Here is a 12,500-nt window from a genome sequence, read left to right on the forward strand (position 1 = left end):
TCTACGTCCGTTCTCCAGCCCAACTACCTGCGTCGCCGTGGGCTCTTCCATGAGTGCAAGACTTTGTGGTCGCTTCAGGATTCCACCACTGGAGCCCCGACGTTCTCCCGAATCAGGGTACTGCCCCCCTGACGTGACCTGAGATGCTGGTTGAGACTGTAGTTCTCCCTTAGACTGAGGGGTGCTCTCTGTATGCAGATGATTGACCCCATCGGGCTGCCTCTCAGGTTGGCTCCCCTCTCTTTGGGTGGACCCCTCTAGGGGTGGGGAGTCCCCTGGAGGCAAGTGCACAGAGTTGGGACCAAGAATGTCCTGTGGTGTCCGTTGACCCGTGTAGCAGTCTATGAGAACACGGTCTATATATGAGGTCCCCAATGAGGAAGCAAATTCATTGATGCCAGTGAGCGAATTGTCCCGGCTTATAAAGCTGCCGTACTTTGGAGTAAGGGGGCTTAGGGGTAATATGGGGCTAGTGAGGCCTGCGCAGAGGCGGGCGTTAGCACTGCAAGAATGAGCCATAGGGTCTGGGTAGCTTGAGTGGGACTTTGAGAAATGATAGCCGCAGAGACCTTCATCGTCCTCTTCATCCACTCCCTGCGCAGATCCCGGTGGGGCCGGGGGAGATGGAGGAAGAAGAAGGTTGGGGCTCTTGAGGTTGTTTTTGCTGGGGTTTTTGTTTGCCTGACTCTTTGGTAGGGGTCGCTCGGGGATGCTGGTAAGAGTCATGGCTGTGGCGATCACCAGAGTGATACTCGTAAACACGTAGATGACACGCAGTTGACCTCCCATCGACCTTCCGAAGTGGGTTTGATCCCAGTTGATGCCACCCACGATGTACCCGAAGCCACCCCCTAATCCTGGATCACATAAGAAATAAACAGTTGTTGATCAATGCTGAATTAACTGTACCCAAGACGTGAAACGCCAGGTAAATTACAAAGTACTACATTGGAATATGCAGTGTAATACAGCCTAAAATGAACCTCTGTGGTCTTCTTGGAGAACAGAACACATCCTTGGGAAATCAGTTTAAGATGTAGACCATTAAATATGAAAATAATATCTGATATTGCCCATTTGCTGAGGTTAGCTGCCTTTTGAACCAAATGGGAAAACGTTTGTCAGGGCAAAACTATGGCCTCAAGGTTTTTATTTCTAAATCTGTATCACTGTGTAGTTTCCCTGTGTTATCAGGTTGTTTCAGGTGATTGGTGATATTGACTATGGGTCACTTAGAAATAAGTAGCTAGTTCAAAACATTCAGATATTGGGACTAAATAGGACTTTGGTATTAGGGCCTTAAACGTAAGATGAACCTTAGTGGTTTTCGAAAAGAACAGAAGTCGTTACTCCTTATCCTACACTTGCGGTATATATAAAGTACAGTGAAAGCTGCAGAACATTAATTAAGGATAACTGCCGAGGTTGGCTGCCTTTGGAACCCATAGGGGGACGAGTCAATCCAGGCCAACCTATACCCCCAATGTAGTCAGTTCTGATTCTGTACCAGAGCTATTTGGTCGTTTCAGGCGCTCAGTGAATTTTAAGCACAGTCCAAAAAACAGATATAGGCACTAATTCTCTTATCGAGCTACTGCTTTTTAAACAATTTCCCTTGGGGATCAATAAAGTTTGTCTAAGTCTACATCAGAAATAACTTTAGTGTTTTTTTAAAGAACAAAAGTTGTCCGAAGTTATCCCTAACAATACACTATATTACTGTTGTAGACCAATAAACTATGGTTGACCACAAGCTGTCTGTCCGTACACCTACCTGCAAGCAGTGCGTGGATGTTTAACCCTCGGTCCTGGTCCTCGGGGCTGCACACATCCATCATATAGGCGTGACTCGGATTGTCTGCGGAGTCAGCGCTGAAGTCCATCAGAACCACACCGCACACCGTCAGAATTATGCCCCACTTGTGATTGGATGCGGTGTCAGCCAGCGCTCCCCCGATGTCCCGCCCGTTCAACACCAGAGTCAAACCAACCAATGTCCCTGGTCCAAAATGTAGATCATAGTCTAGTCACACATGTCAACAAACATGATTTCTAGGTGATTTTGACGAATAATCCCACCCCCACAAGGGATTAAAAATGAACAGACCACCTACTCCCTTGCTCTTGTAAAAAGTGCTGAAGTGCTGGTGTCTTACCTATGGCCAACGCAAAAATAAACGGTCTTCTTCGTCCAAAGCGGGACGTGCAGCGGTCACTCCAAGCTCCGATAAGAGGCTGAACGAGGAATCCTTTAAGATAGACACAGGATATACGCATTATTATGCAACATTTACTTTTTAATGATGTTCTATCAGTAATATACAGTATGTCTCTCCAACCCTTTTATGAAAATATTAACTCCTTTATTTGTTTACTCCACTTCTGTGAGAAGATGGTTAGCTTTGAAGTTGTGGGTATTGACATGAAAGACCTTTCTTATGGATAAGATACCACCTCTGGCCCACCCCTGTCAGGACTTGGACTATGGTGTGGTTTGTTCTCCCGTGGTGCAAATGATTTGGACCAGACATGGCGTGAAGGTGAAGACATATTTAATTTTAACACTCAAAAAAAAGAAACAAACAAAAGGCGCTCACAGTGGAGGTACAAAACTTGGCTATAAACACAAAACTTGCACAAAGGCAGAAACTATGAACAATGAAACAAAAACACTAACTGTGGCATTAATAAACAAAAACTTGCTTGGACGTGGCATGAAGTGCGCAGAGGTAAACAGATTGTGACGGGTATGATGTCGCCAGACAGACAGCCTGGCAACTGGAAGCTTAAATAATAGTGACATGATTAAAGACAGGTGCGTGAGTTGTGAGGGCAGGTGAAAACTAATGGGTTGCTATGGTGACAAACAAGAGTGCACAATGAGTCCAAACGTGGAACAGGTGAAACTAATGGGTAACCATGGAAACAAGACAAGGGAGTGAAAAGCCAGAAACTAAAGAGTCCAATAATTAAACAAAACAAAACATGACTAAAACAAAACATGATTACACAGACATGACAACCCCAAGCTATGGATGAGCCCCCATGTATAGTATATGGCGACCACTTCACGGAGGACAGCTTCGTAGAAAAAAAACAGGCTTTGCTACACAATTTAGAATAAAGCCTGGAGCTCTGCCGACCGTCAGTCAGCTACAGACATGGTTTAAAAGTTGGATTTTTATTTTTTTCAGCAAATATTCCAACCTTACATAATGTTGCTGTTAAAATGTGAGTGTTACGTTAGCATTGTAGCTAACATAGCTGTTAGTGTTGCTAATGTTTGTGTCCACCTGTCCTACTCTTTAATGTTATGTTGTTGTATGCAATATATATAACTCTGGACAAGTGCAGAGTTGCATAACTATAAAGTACACAATAGTGCTTCTTAAAGGGGAACATTATCACCAGACCTATGTAAGCGTCAATATATACCTTGATGTTGCAGAAAAAAAGACCATATATTTTTTTAACCGATTTCCGAACTCTAAATGGGTGAATTTTGGCGAATTAAACGCCTTTCTAATATTCGCTCTTGGAGCGATGACGTCACAACGTGGCGTCACATCGGGAAGCAATCCGCCATTTTCTCAAACACCGAGTCAAATCAGCTCTGTTATTTTCCGTTTTTTCGACTGTTTTCCGTACCTTGGAGATATCATGCCTCGTCGGTGTGTTGTCGGAGGGTGTAACAACACGAACAGGGACGGATTCAAGTTGCACCAGTGGCCCAAAGATGCGAAAGTGGCAAGAAATTGGACGTTTGTTCCGCACACTTTACCGACGAAAGCTATGCTACGACAGAGATGGCAAGAATGTGTGGATATCCTGCGACACTCAAAGCAGATGCATTTCCAACGATAAAGTCAAAGAAATCTGCCGCCAGACCCCCATTGAATCTGCCGGAGTGTGTGAGCAATTCAGGGACAAAGGACCTCAGTAGCACGGCAAGCAATGACGGCAGTTTGTCCCGCAGACGAGCGAGCTAAACCCCCTATCGACCCTAGCTTCCCTGGCCTGCTGACATCAACTCCAAAACTGGACAGATCAGCTTTCAGGAAAAGAGCGCGGATGAGGGTATGTCTACAGAATATATTTGATGATGAAAATTGGGCTGTCTGCACTCTCAAAGTGCATGTTGTTGCCAAATGTATTTCATATGCTGTAAACCTAGTTCATAGTTGTTAGTTTCCTTTAATGCCAAACAAACACATACCAATCGTTGGTTAGAAGGCGATCGCCAAATTCGTCCTCGCTTTCTCCCGTGTCGCTGGCTGTCGTGTCGTTTTCGTCGGTTTCGCTTGCATACGGTTCAAACCGATATGGCTCAATAGCTTCAGTTTCTTCTTCAATTTCGTTTTCGCTACCTGCCTCCACACTACAACCATCCGTTTCAATACATTCGTAATCTGTTGAATCGCTTAAGCCGCTGAAATCTGAGTCTGAATCCGAGCTAATGTCGCTATAGCTTGCTGTTCTTTCCGCCATGTTTGTTTGTGTTGGCTTCACTATGTGACGTCACAGGAAAATGGACGGGTGTTTATAACGATGGTTAAAATCAGGCACTTTGAAGCTTTTTTTAGGGATATTGCGTGATGGGTAAAATTTTGGAAAAATCTTCGAAAAATATAATAAGCCACTGGGAACTGATTTTTAATGGTTTTAACCCTTCTGAAATTGTGATAATGTTCCCCTTTAAAAGACACACACAGTCAGAGACAGGTGTGGACAAACACAGCTCATTAGCATCAAAGCTAAAGAAACACAAAACGGCGTGTTCTCAGTAGGGCTTATGGCTACGTTCACACGACAAGGTATGATGCCCAATTACATTATTTTGTAAAAATCCGATCTTTTTATGTAGTCAGTCGTTCAGATTACAAAACACGACACTATATGAGAGTGTTTGTAGAAGTAAACATAGCCCCGATTCTTGGTCCATTTGTGGCAATTTCAAAGAGTTTGTGCAATCAGAGTCAACATTTTCTAACCTAATATTTTGCGCAGGAGATAACAAATTTTGAGTATGGCAGTTTGCGGGGTTCTTACTGCGACGTCTGTTTCGGACAGCATGTGGGTGAGAAGTCGAAACCACGAGTGTTGGGATTTTGACGTGAGTCCAATTTCTAGAAATTATTTTTGGATAACAAAAATATCCATTACTACATTTGTCACCTTTCGATGACAAATAAGACAGATGAACGCAACCTGAGGGTTCAGACCGCAGACGGATCGTATACATATCGGATTTATGACCACATACGATAGATGCCTGTGTCAGATTTGAAAACATCGGAATTGTACTGCTTACATAACATCAGATAGAACAGTGTTTAACCATAGGTCAGGAGCCAATTGTAGGGCCGCGAGCACAGCCTAAAGGGTCACCAAAAAGATAGTTTTTTCAGCTGTGGTTCGTATCGTCGGCAGTGGTCCTCATTTGTGATACACTCTTACAACACATGTGGCAGTAATAACAATCTCAAACAGAAGAAGTTTGGAGCTAAAGTCATGGAGAAGTTTCTTAAGCGCAAAAATTATGACTAAAGAGGTGAAACTGTATTTTCATTTGCACTTAAATTTTATTGACAGTTTATTTAAGGAATATATTTCTTATTAATTTATTTTGAATATATTTATTTTGGAACTGCTTAAATGGTATGTAAATGTATTTCTCTCGTTTTTATGAGGCCTTTCTAATTTTATTATTACATATTTTTGTAATCAGCCTGACATAATCCTAAAATGTATGTGTTAAATTAATAATAATCTTTGTGATCAACACCTGGTTTAATATCGTTAACGTATTGTAATATAATGAGAAAATGGGAATATGTGTAATATATGATGTATCATAGTGTTAAACTGTAAGTAGGTTGGATATACATTTTGAATACAATTAAAATCATGGGTAAGATTACTAATTCACTAATTTACCAATAAATATTTGAGTGACTATAAACTTACAAAATATTTGGAATGAATCTGCATTGTGCCTGTGGCCTTAAACTGTTTACATTTTGAAAACGTCAGAATTGTACTGTTCACATAAAAAAATCAGACAGAAATTACATATTAGCAAAAACATTGGAATTGACCAAGTGTAAAAGTCTCCTTAACTGTCTAAATTGTGAAAATATCAGAATTGTACTGTTTACATAGAAAATCAGAGAGGTTACGTATCGGCAAAAAAAAAAATATTGACAAGCAGTGTGAACGTAGCTTTAAACAAAAAAAATGTAAAACATCGGAATCGTACTGTTTACATAAAAAATCAGATAGAGGTTACACATAGGCAAACAAATGGGATTGAACTGCAGTTTGAAGGTAGCCTTAAACTGTCTAAATTTCAAAAACATCGGAATTATACAGTTACCATAAAAAAATCAGAAGTTACATATCGGCAAAAAAATTTGAATTGCCCTTCACTTTGAACTTTTTATAAAACATCGGAATTGTACTGTTCACATGAAAAAAACCTGAATGACAGGTGGTGTGAACATAGGCTTAAACTGTCTAAATTTAGAAAATATCGGAATTTTATTGTTCACATAAAATGGGTGGTGTGATAATTTAGACAGGCTTAAACTGTCTAAATTTAGAAAATATCGGAATTGTATTGTTCACATAAAATACATTTAATTGACATGCAGTGTGAACGTAGCCTTAAACTAAAACAATGTAAAACATCGGAATCGTACTGTTTACATAAAAAATCAGATAGAGGTTACATATAGGCAAACAAATGGAATTGAACTGCAGTGTGAAGGTAGCCTTACACTGTCTAAATTTTAAAAACATCGCAATTCTACAGTTACCATAAAAAAAATCAGATAGAAGTTACATATCGGCAAAAAAATTGAAATTGTCCTACACTTTGAACTTTTTATAAAACATCGGAATTGTACTGTTCACATGAAAAAAAACCCTGAATGACAGGTGGTGTGAACGTAGGCTTAAACTGTCTAAATTTAGAAAATATCGGAATTTTATTGTTCACATAAAATGGGTGGTGTGATAATTTAGACAGGCTTAAGCTGTCTAAATTTAGAAGATATCGGAATTGTATTGTTCACATAAAATACATTTAATTGACATGCAGTGTGAACGTAGCCTTAAACTAAAACAATGTAAAACATCGGAATCGTACTGTTTACATAAAAAATCAGATAGAGGTTACATATAGGCAAACAAATGGAATTGAACTGCAGTGTGAAGGTAGCCTTACACTGTCTAAATTTTAAAAACATCGCAATTCTACAGTTACCATAAAAAAAATCTGATAGAAGTTACATATGGGCAAAAAAATTGAAATTGTCCTACACTTTGAACTTTTTATAAAACATCGGAATTGTACTGTTCACATGAAAAAAAAACCTGAATGACAGGTGGTGTGAACGTAGGCTTAAACTGTCTAAATTTAGAAAATAACGGAATTGTATTGTTCACATAAAATACATTTACATTTACATTTAGCAAAAACATTGGAATTTGACCAAGTGTGAACGTCTCCTTAACTGTCTAAATTGTGAAAATATCGGAATTGTACGGTTTACATAAAAAATTTGAGAGGTTACGTATCGGCAAACATTTTTTTTATTGACAAGCAGTGTGAACGTAGCCTTAAACTGTAAAAAAAAAAGTAAAACATCGGAATCGTACTGTTTACAGAAAAAATCAGATAGAGGTTACATATAGGCAAAACAATGGAATTAAACTGCAGTGTGAAGGTAGCCTTAAACTGTCTAAATTTTACAAACATCTACAGTTACCATAAAAAAATCTGATAGAAGTTACATATCGGCAAAAAAAAAATTGGAATTGCTCTGCACTGTGAACTCTTTTATAAAACATCTGAATCGTACTGTTCACATGAAAACAAACTGAATGACAGGCGGTGTGAACGTAGGCTTAAACTGTCTAAATTTAGAAAATATCGGAATTGTATTGTTAACATAAAATACATTTAATTGACATGCAGTGGGAACATAGCTTTAAATTGTCTAAATATGGAAAACATCGGAATTGTACTGTTTATGTTAAGAAAAATGGAATTAGTGTGTAGTTGAACGTAGTTTTAAACCATTCAAGCCTTAAGTTAGATTTTGGACAACACACTTCCAACATAATGTGGAACTTCGGAGACCTATTTCAAATTGTTGAAAAATACTATAACATGCAGTGTTGGGCGAATTCCATCCATCCATCTTTTTTTCGCTTAACCGAGGTCGGACATGCAGTGCTGGTCATATTTACTTCGTAAAAAAGTAATTATAGTTATAGTTATTAGTTACTTTCCCCAAAAATAATTTAATTAGTACCGGAATGACTCCTTTTATAAATGTAATTTGTCACCAGAAAAGTAATAATTGCGTTACTTTTTTTGAAAAATAGTGTAGTGGGGACCTTTATCACCGCTGACTCCCAGGTGATCCCTTAACCAGGAGAACTGTAGAACTGGTCAGGCAGGCTCAGAGGTTACATATTAGCAAAAACATTGTTATTTGACCAAGTGGGAACGTCTCCTTAACTGTCTAAATTGTGAAAATATCGGAATTGTACGGTTTACATAAAAAATTAGAGGTTACGTATCGGCAAACATTTTTTTTATTGACAAGCAGTGCGAACGTAGCCTTAAACTGTAAAAAAAAAAAGTAAAACATCGGAATCGTACTGTTTAAAGAAAAAATCAGATAGAGGTTACATATAGGCAAAACAATGGAATTAAACTGTAGTGTGAAGGTAGCCTTAAACTGTCTAAATTTGACAAACATCTACAGTTACCATAAAAAAATCTGATAGAAGTTACATATCGGCAAAAAAATTGGAATTTCCCTGCACTTTGAATTTTTTATAAAACATCGGAATTGTACTGTTCACATGAAAAAAAAAACCTGAATGACAGGTGGTGTGAACGTAGGCTTAAACTGTCTAAATTTAGAAAATATCGGAATTGTATTGTTCACATAAAATACATTTACATTTACATTTAGCAAAAACATTGGAATTTGACCAAGTGTGAACGTCTCCTTAACTGTCTAAATTGTGAAAATATCGGAATTGTACGGTTTACATAAAAAATTTGAGAGGTTACGTATCGGCAAACATTTTTTTTATTGACAAGAAGTGTGAACGTAGCCTTAAACTGTAAAAAAAACGTAAAACATCGGAATCGTACTGTTTACAGAAAAAATCAGATGGAGGTTACACATAGGCAAAACAATGGAATTAAACTGCAGTGTGAAGGTAGCCTTAAACTGTCTAAATTTTACAAACATCTACAGTTACCATTAAAAAATCTGATAGAAGTTACATATCGGCCAAAAAATTGGAATTTCCCTCCACTTTGAACTTTTTATAAAACATCGGAATTGTACTGTTCACATGAAAAAAAAACCTGAATCACAGGTGGTGTGAACGTAGGCTTAAACTGTCTAAATTTAGAAAATATCGGAATTGTATTGTTCACATAAAATACATTTACATTTACATTTAGCAAAAACATTGGAATTTGACCAAGTGTGAACGTCTCCTTAACTGTCTAAATTGTGAAAATATCGGAATTGTACGGTTTACATAAAAAATTTGAGAGGTTACGTATCGGCAAACTTTTTTTTTTTATTGACAAGCAGTGTGAACGTAGCCTTAAAATGTAAAAAAAAAAAGAAAGTAAAACATCGGAATCGTACTGTTTACAGAAAAAATTAGATAGAGGTTACATATAGGCACAACAATGGAATTAAACTGCAGTGTGAAGGTAGCCTTAAACTCTCTAAATTTTACAAACATCTACAGTTACCATAAAAAAATCTGATAGAAGTTACACATCAGCAAAAAAATTGGAATTTCCCTGCACTTTGAACTTTTTATAAAACATCGGAATTGTACTGTTCACATGAAAAAAAAAACCCTGAATGACAGGTGGTGGGAACGTAGGCTTAAACTGTCTAAATTTAGAAAATATCGGAATTGTATTGTTCACATAAAAGACATTTACATTTACATTTAGCAAAAACATTGGAATTTGACCAAGTGTGAACATCTCCTTAACTGTCTAAATTGTGAAAATATCGGAATTGTACGGTTTACATAAAAAATTTGAGAGGTTACGTATTGTTGCGTTTGAACCAGTTGTTCCTCCCAGGGAATTCAAGTCGCTGGTCGCTCCCAAGCTCTTTACGACACTTAAAGCTGAGTAGAAGAACCACCAGAGACAGAATAGGTATTTTGTAATATATGTGCAAAGCTTTGTAAACATACTGAGACCAGTCCAGCATAGAACATTCAATCGCGCAGCTAAGATGGTCTGCCCTCCAAAATGGAAACCCTCTATTCTATAAAGTCTCTCTCCCTCCCACCCTCACAGTCTTGTCCCTCCAGCCCAAACACATGCCCATTGTCCTCCGCACCTGGACATAACATTTTTTTTTATTGACAAGCAGTGTGAACGTAGCCTTAAACTGTAAAAAAAAAAGTAAGACATCGGAATCGTACTGTTTACAGAAACAATCAGATAGAGGTTACATATAGGCAAAACAATGGAATTAAACTGCAGTGTGAAGGTAACCTTAAACTGTCTAAATTTGACAAACATCTACAGTTACCATAAAAAAATCTGATAGAAGTTACATATCGGCAAAAAAATAATGGAATTGCTCTGCACTGTGAACTCTTTTATAAAACATCGGAATCGTACTGTTCACATGAAAACAAACTGAATGACAGGCGGTGTGAACGTAGGCTTAAACTGTCTAAATTTAGAAAATATCGGAATTGTATTGTTAACATAAAATACATTTAATTGACATGCAGTGGGAACGTGGATTTAAACCGTCTAAATATGGAAAACATCGGAATTGTACTGTTCATGTTAAGAAAAATGGAATTGGTGTGTAGTTGAACGTAGCCTTGAACTGTCAAAACATGAAAAACATTGAATTGTACTCTTCGCAGTAAGAAAAATTGAATTGGCGTGAAGTTGAACATAGTACTAAATCATTTGAATTCAAGCGTTAAGTTAGATTTCGGACAACACACTTCCGACATATTGTGGAACTTCGGAGACCTATTTCGAATTGTTGAAAAATACTATAACATGCCGTGTTGGGCAAATTACTTCGTAAAAAGGTAATTATAGTTATGGTTATTAGTTACTTTCCCCAAAAGTAATTTAATTAGTAACAGAATGACTCCTTTATAAATGTAATTAGTCAGAAAAGTAATAATCGCGTTACTTTAAAAAAATAATAGTCCAGTGGGGACCTTTTAACGCCGTTGACTCCCAGGTGATCCCTTACCCAGTATGGGGCTGATGAACCACACCAAACTGTAGAACTGGTCAGGCAGGCCCATCTGCAGAAGCACGGGTGTCACATAGGCCGTCTCCATCGCGTAACTGAACTCGATACCAAACAGGATGCAGCCGTTGAAGAGCAACTCTTGAAAGGCGCGGCGAGGAGGCAGCTCGCTCAGGTCCAGCTGGTCCAGGGGACACGGGGTGTTGGGCGGCGGCGGCGGTGAAGGTCGGATCAGCTTCTGGCACTTGGGCTTCCTCTGGAAGTTGTTGGCACGGTGACTGAGGTGTCGGGTGGAGGACGTCGGGAAGCTGGCCGTCTTTGGGAGGGAAGTCCTCCACAGACCTCCCTGGGCGGAGGAGAATCTCGCTCCGGGACTGGCCAGGAGGGGGTCGCTGGGGGTGCCCATGCCTGGCGATGACATCTCTCTCGCTCAAGTCTGCCGCATAAAACAAGAAGTGGGAGTTATTGCTGATATCAATGCTGATGATGATATGGAGGACATTGCTGATATCAATGCTGTTGGGGGTGTGGGGGACATTGTTGATATCAATGATGATGGTGGTGTGGGGGACATTGCTGATATCAATGGTGATGGTGGTGTGGGGGACATTGATGATATCAATGGTGATGGTGGTCTGGGGGACATTGATGATATCATTGCTGATGGTGGTGTGGGGGACATTGCGGATATCAATGCTGATGGTAGTGTGGGGGACATTGTTGATATCAATGCTGATGGTAGTGTGGGGGACATTGTTGATATCAATGGTGATGGTGGTGTGGGGGACATTGCTGATATCAATGGTGATGGTGGTGTGGGGGACATTGCTGATATCAATGGTGATGGTGGTCTGGGGGACATTGATGATATCATTGCTGATGGTGGTGTGGGGGACATTGCAGATATCAATGCTGATGGTAGTGTGGGGGACATTGTTGATATCAATGCTGATGGTAGTGTGGGGGACATTGTTGATATCAATGGTGATGGTGTTGTGGGGGACATTGCTGATATCAATGGTGATGGTGGTGTGGGGGACATTGCTGATATCATTGCTGATGGTGGTGTGGGGGACATTGTTGATATCAATGGTGATGGTGGTGTGGGGGACATTGTTGATATCAATGGTGATGGTGGTGTGGGGGACATTGTTGATATCAATGGTGATGGTGGTGTGGGGGACATTTCTGATATCAATGGTG

General features: G+C 39.3%; 1 protein-coding gene across 3 annotated transcripts in view; it reads right to left on the reverse strand.

Moving 5' to 3' along the window:
- Window positions 1–12,500, reverse strand: part of slc45a1 (solute carrier family 45 member 1) — a 26,801-nt gene that overhangs the window by 12,980 nt on the left and 1,321 nt on the right. For all 3 annotated transcript variants that reach the window (XM_061938959.2, XM_061938951.2, XM_061938944.2), the window contains exons 2-5: window positions 11,298–11,733; window positions 2,157–2,249; window positions 1,775–1,999; window positions 1–857 (exon numbers count right to left, since the gene is read on the reverse strand). The exon at window positions 1–857 is cut by the window's left edge and continues 24 nt beyond it. In XM_061938959.2, the coding sequence (XP_061794943.2) occupies window positions 1–857; window positions 1,775–1,999; window positions 2,157–2,249; window positions 11,298–11,718 (1,596 nt within the window). In that variant the 5' untranslated portion in view covers window positions 11,719–11,733. The remainder of the gene's footprint in view (window positions 858–1,774; window positions 2,000–2,156; window positions 2,250–11,297; window positions 11,734–12,500) is intronic.

The sequence above is a fragment of the Nerophis lumbriciformis genome, linkage group LG03 (assembly GCF_033978685.3).
Source record: "Nerophis lumbriciformis linkage group LG03, RoL_Nlum_v2.1, whole genome shotgun sequence".
NCBI classification, from domain to species: Eukaryota; Metazoa; Chordata; class Actinopteri; order Syngnathiformes; family Syngnathidae; genus Nerophis; species Nerophis lumbriciformis.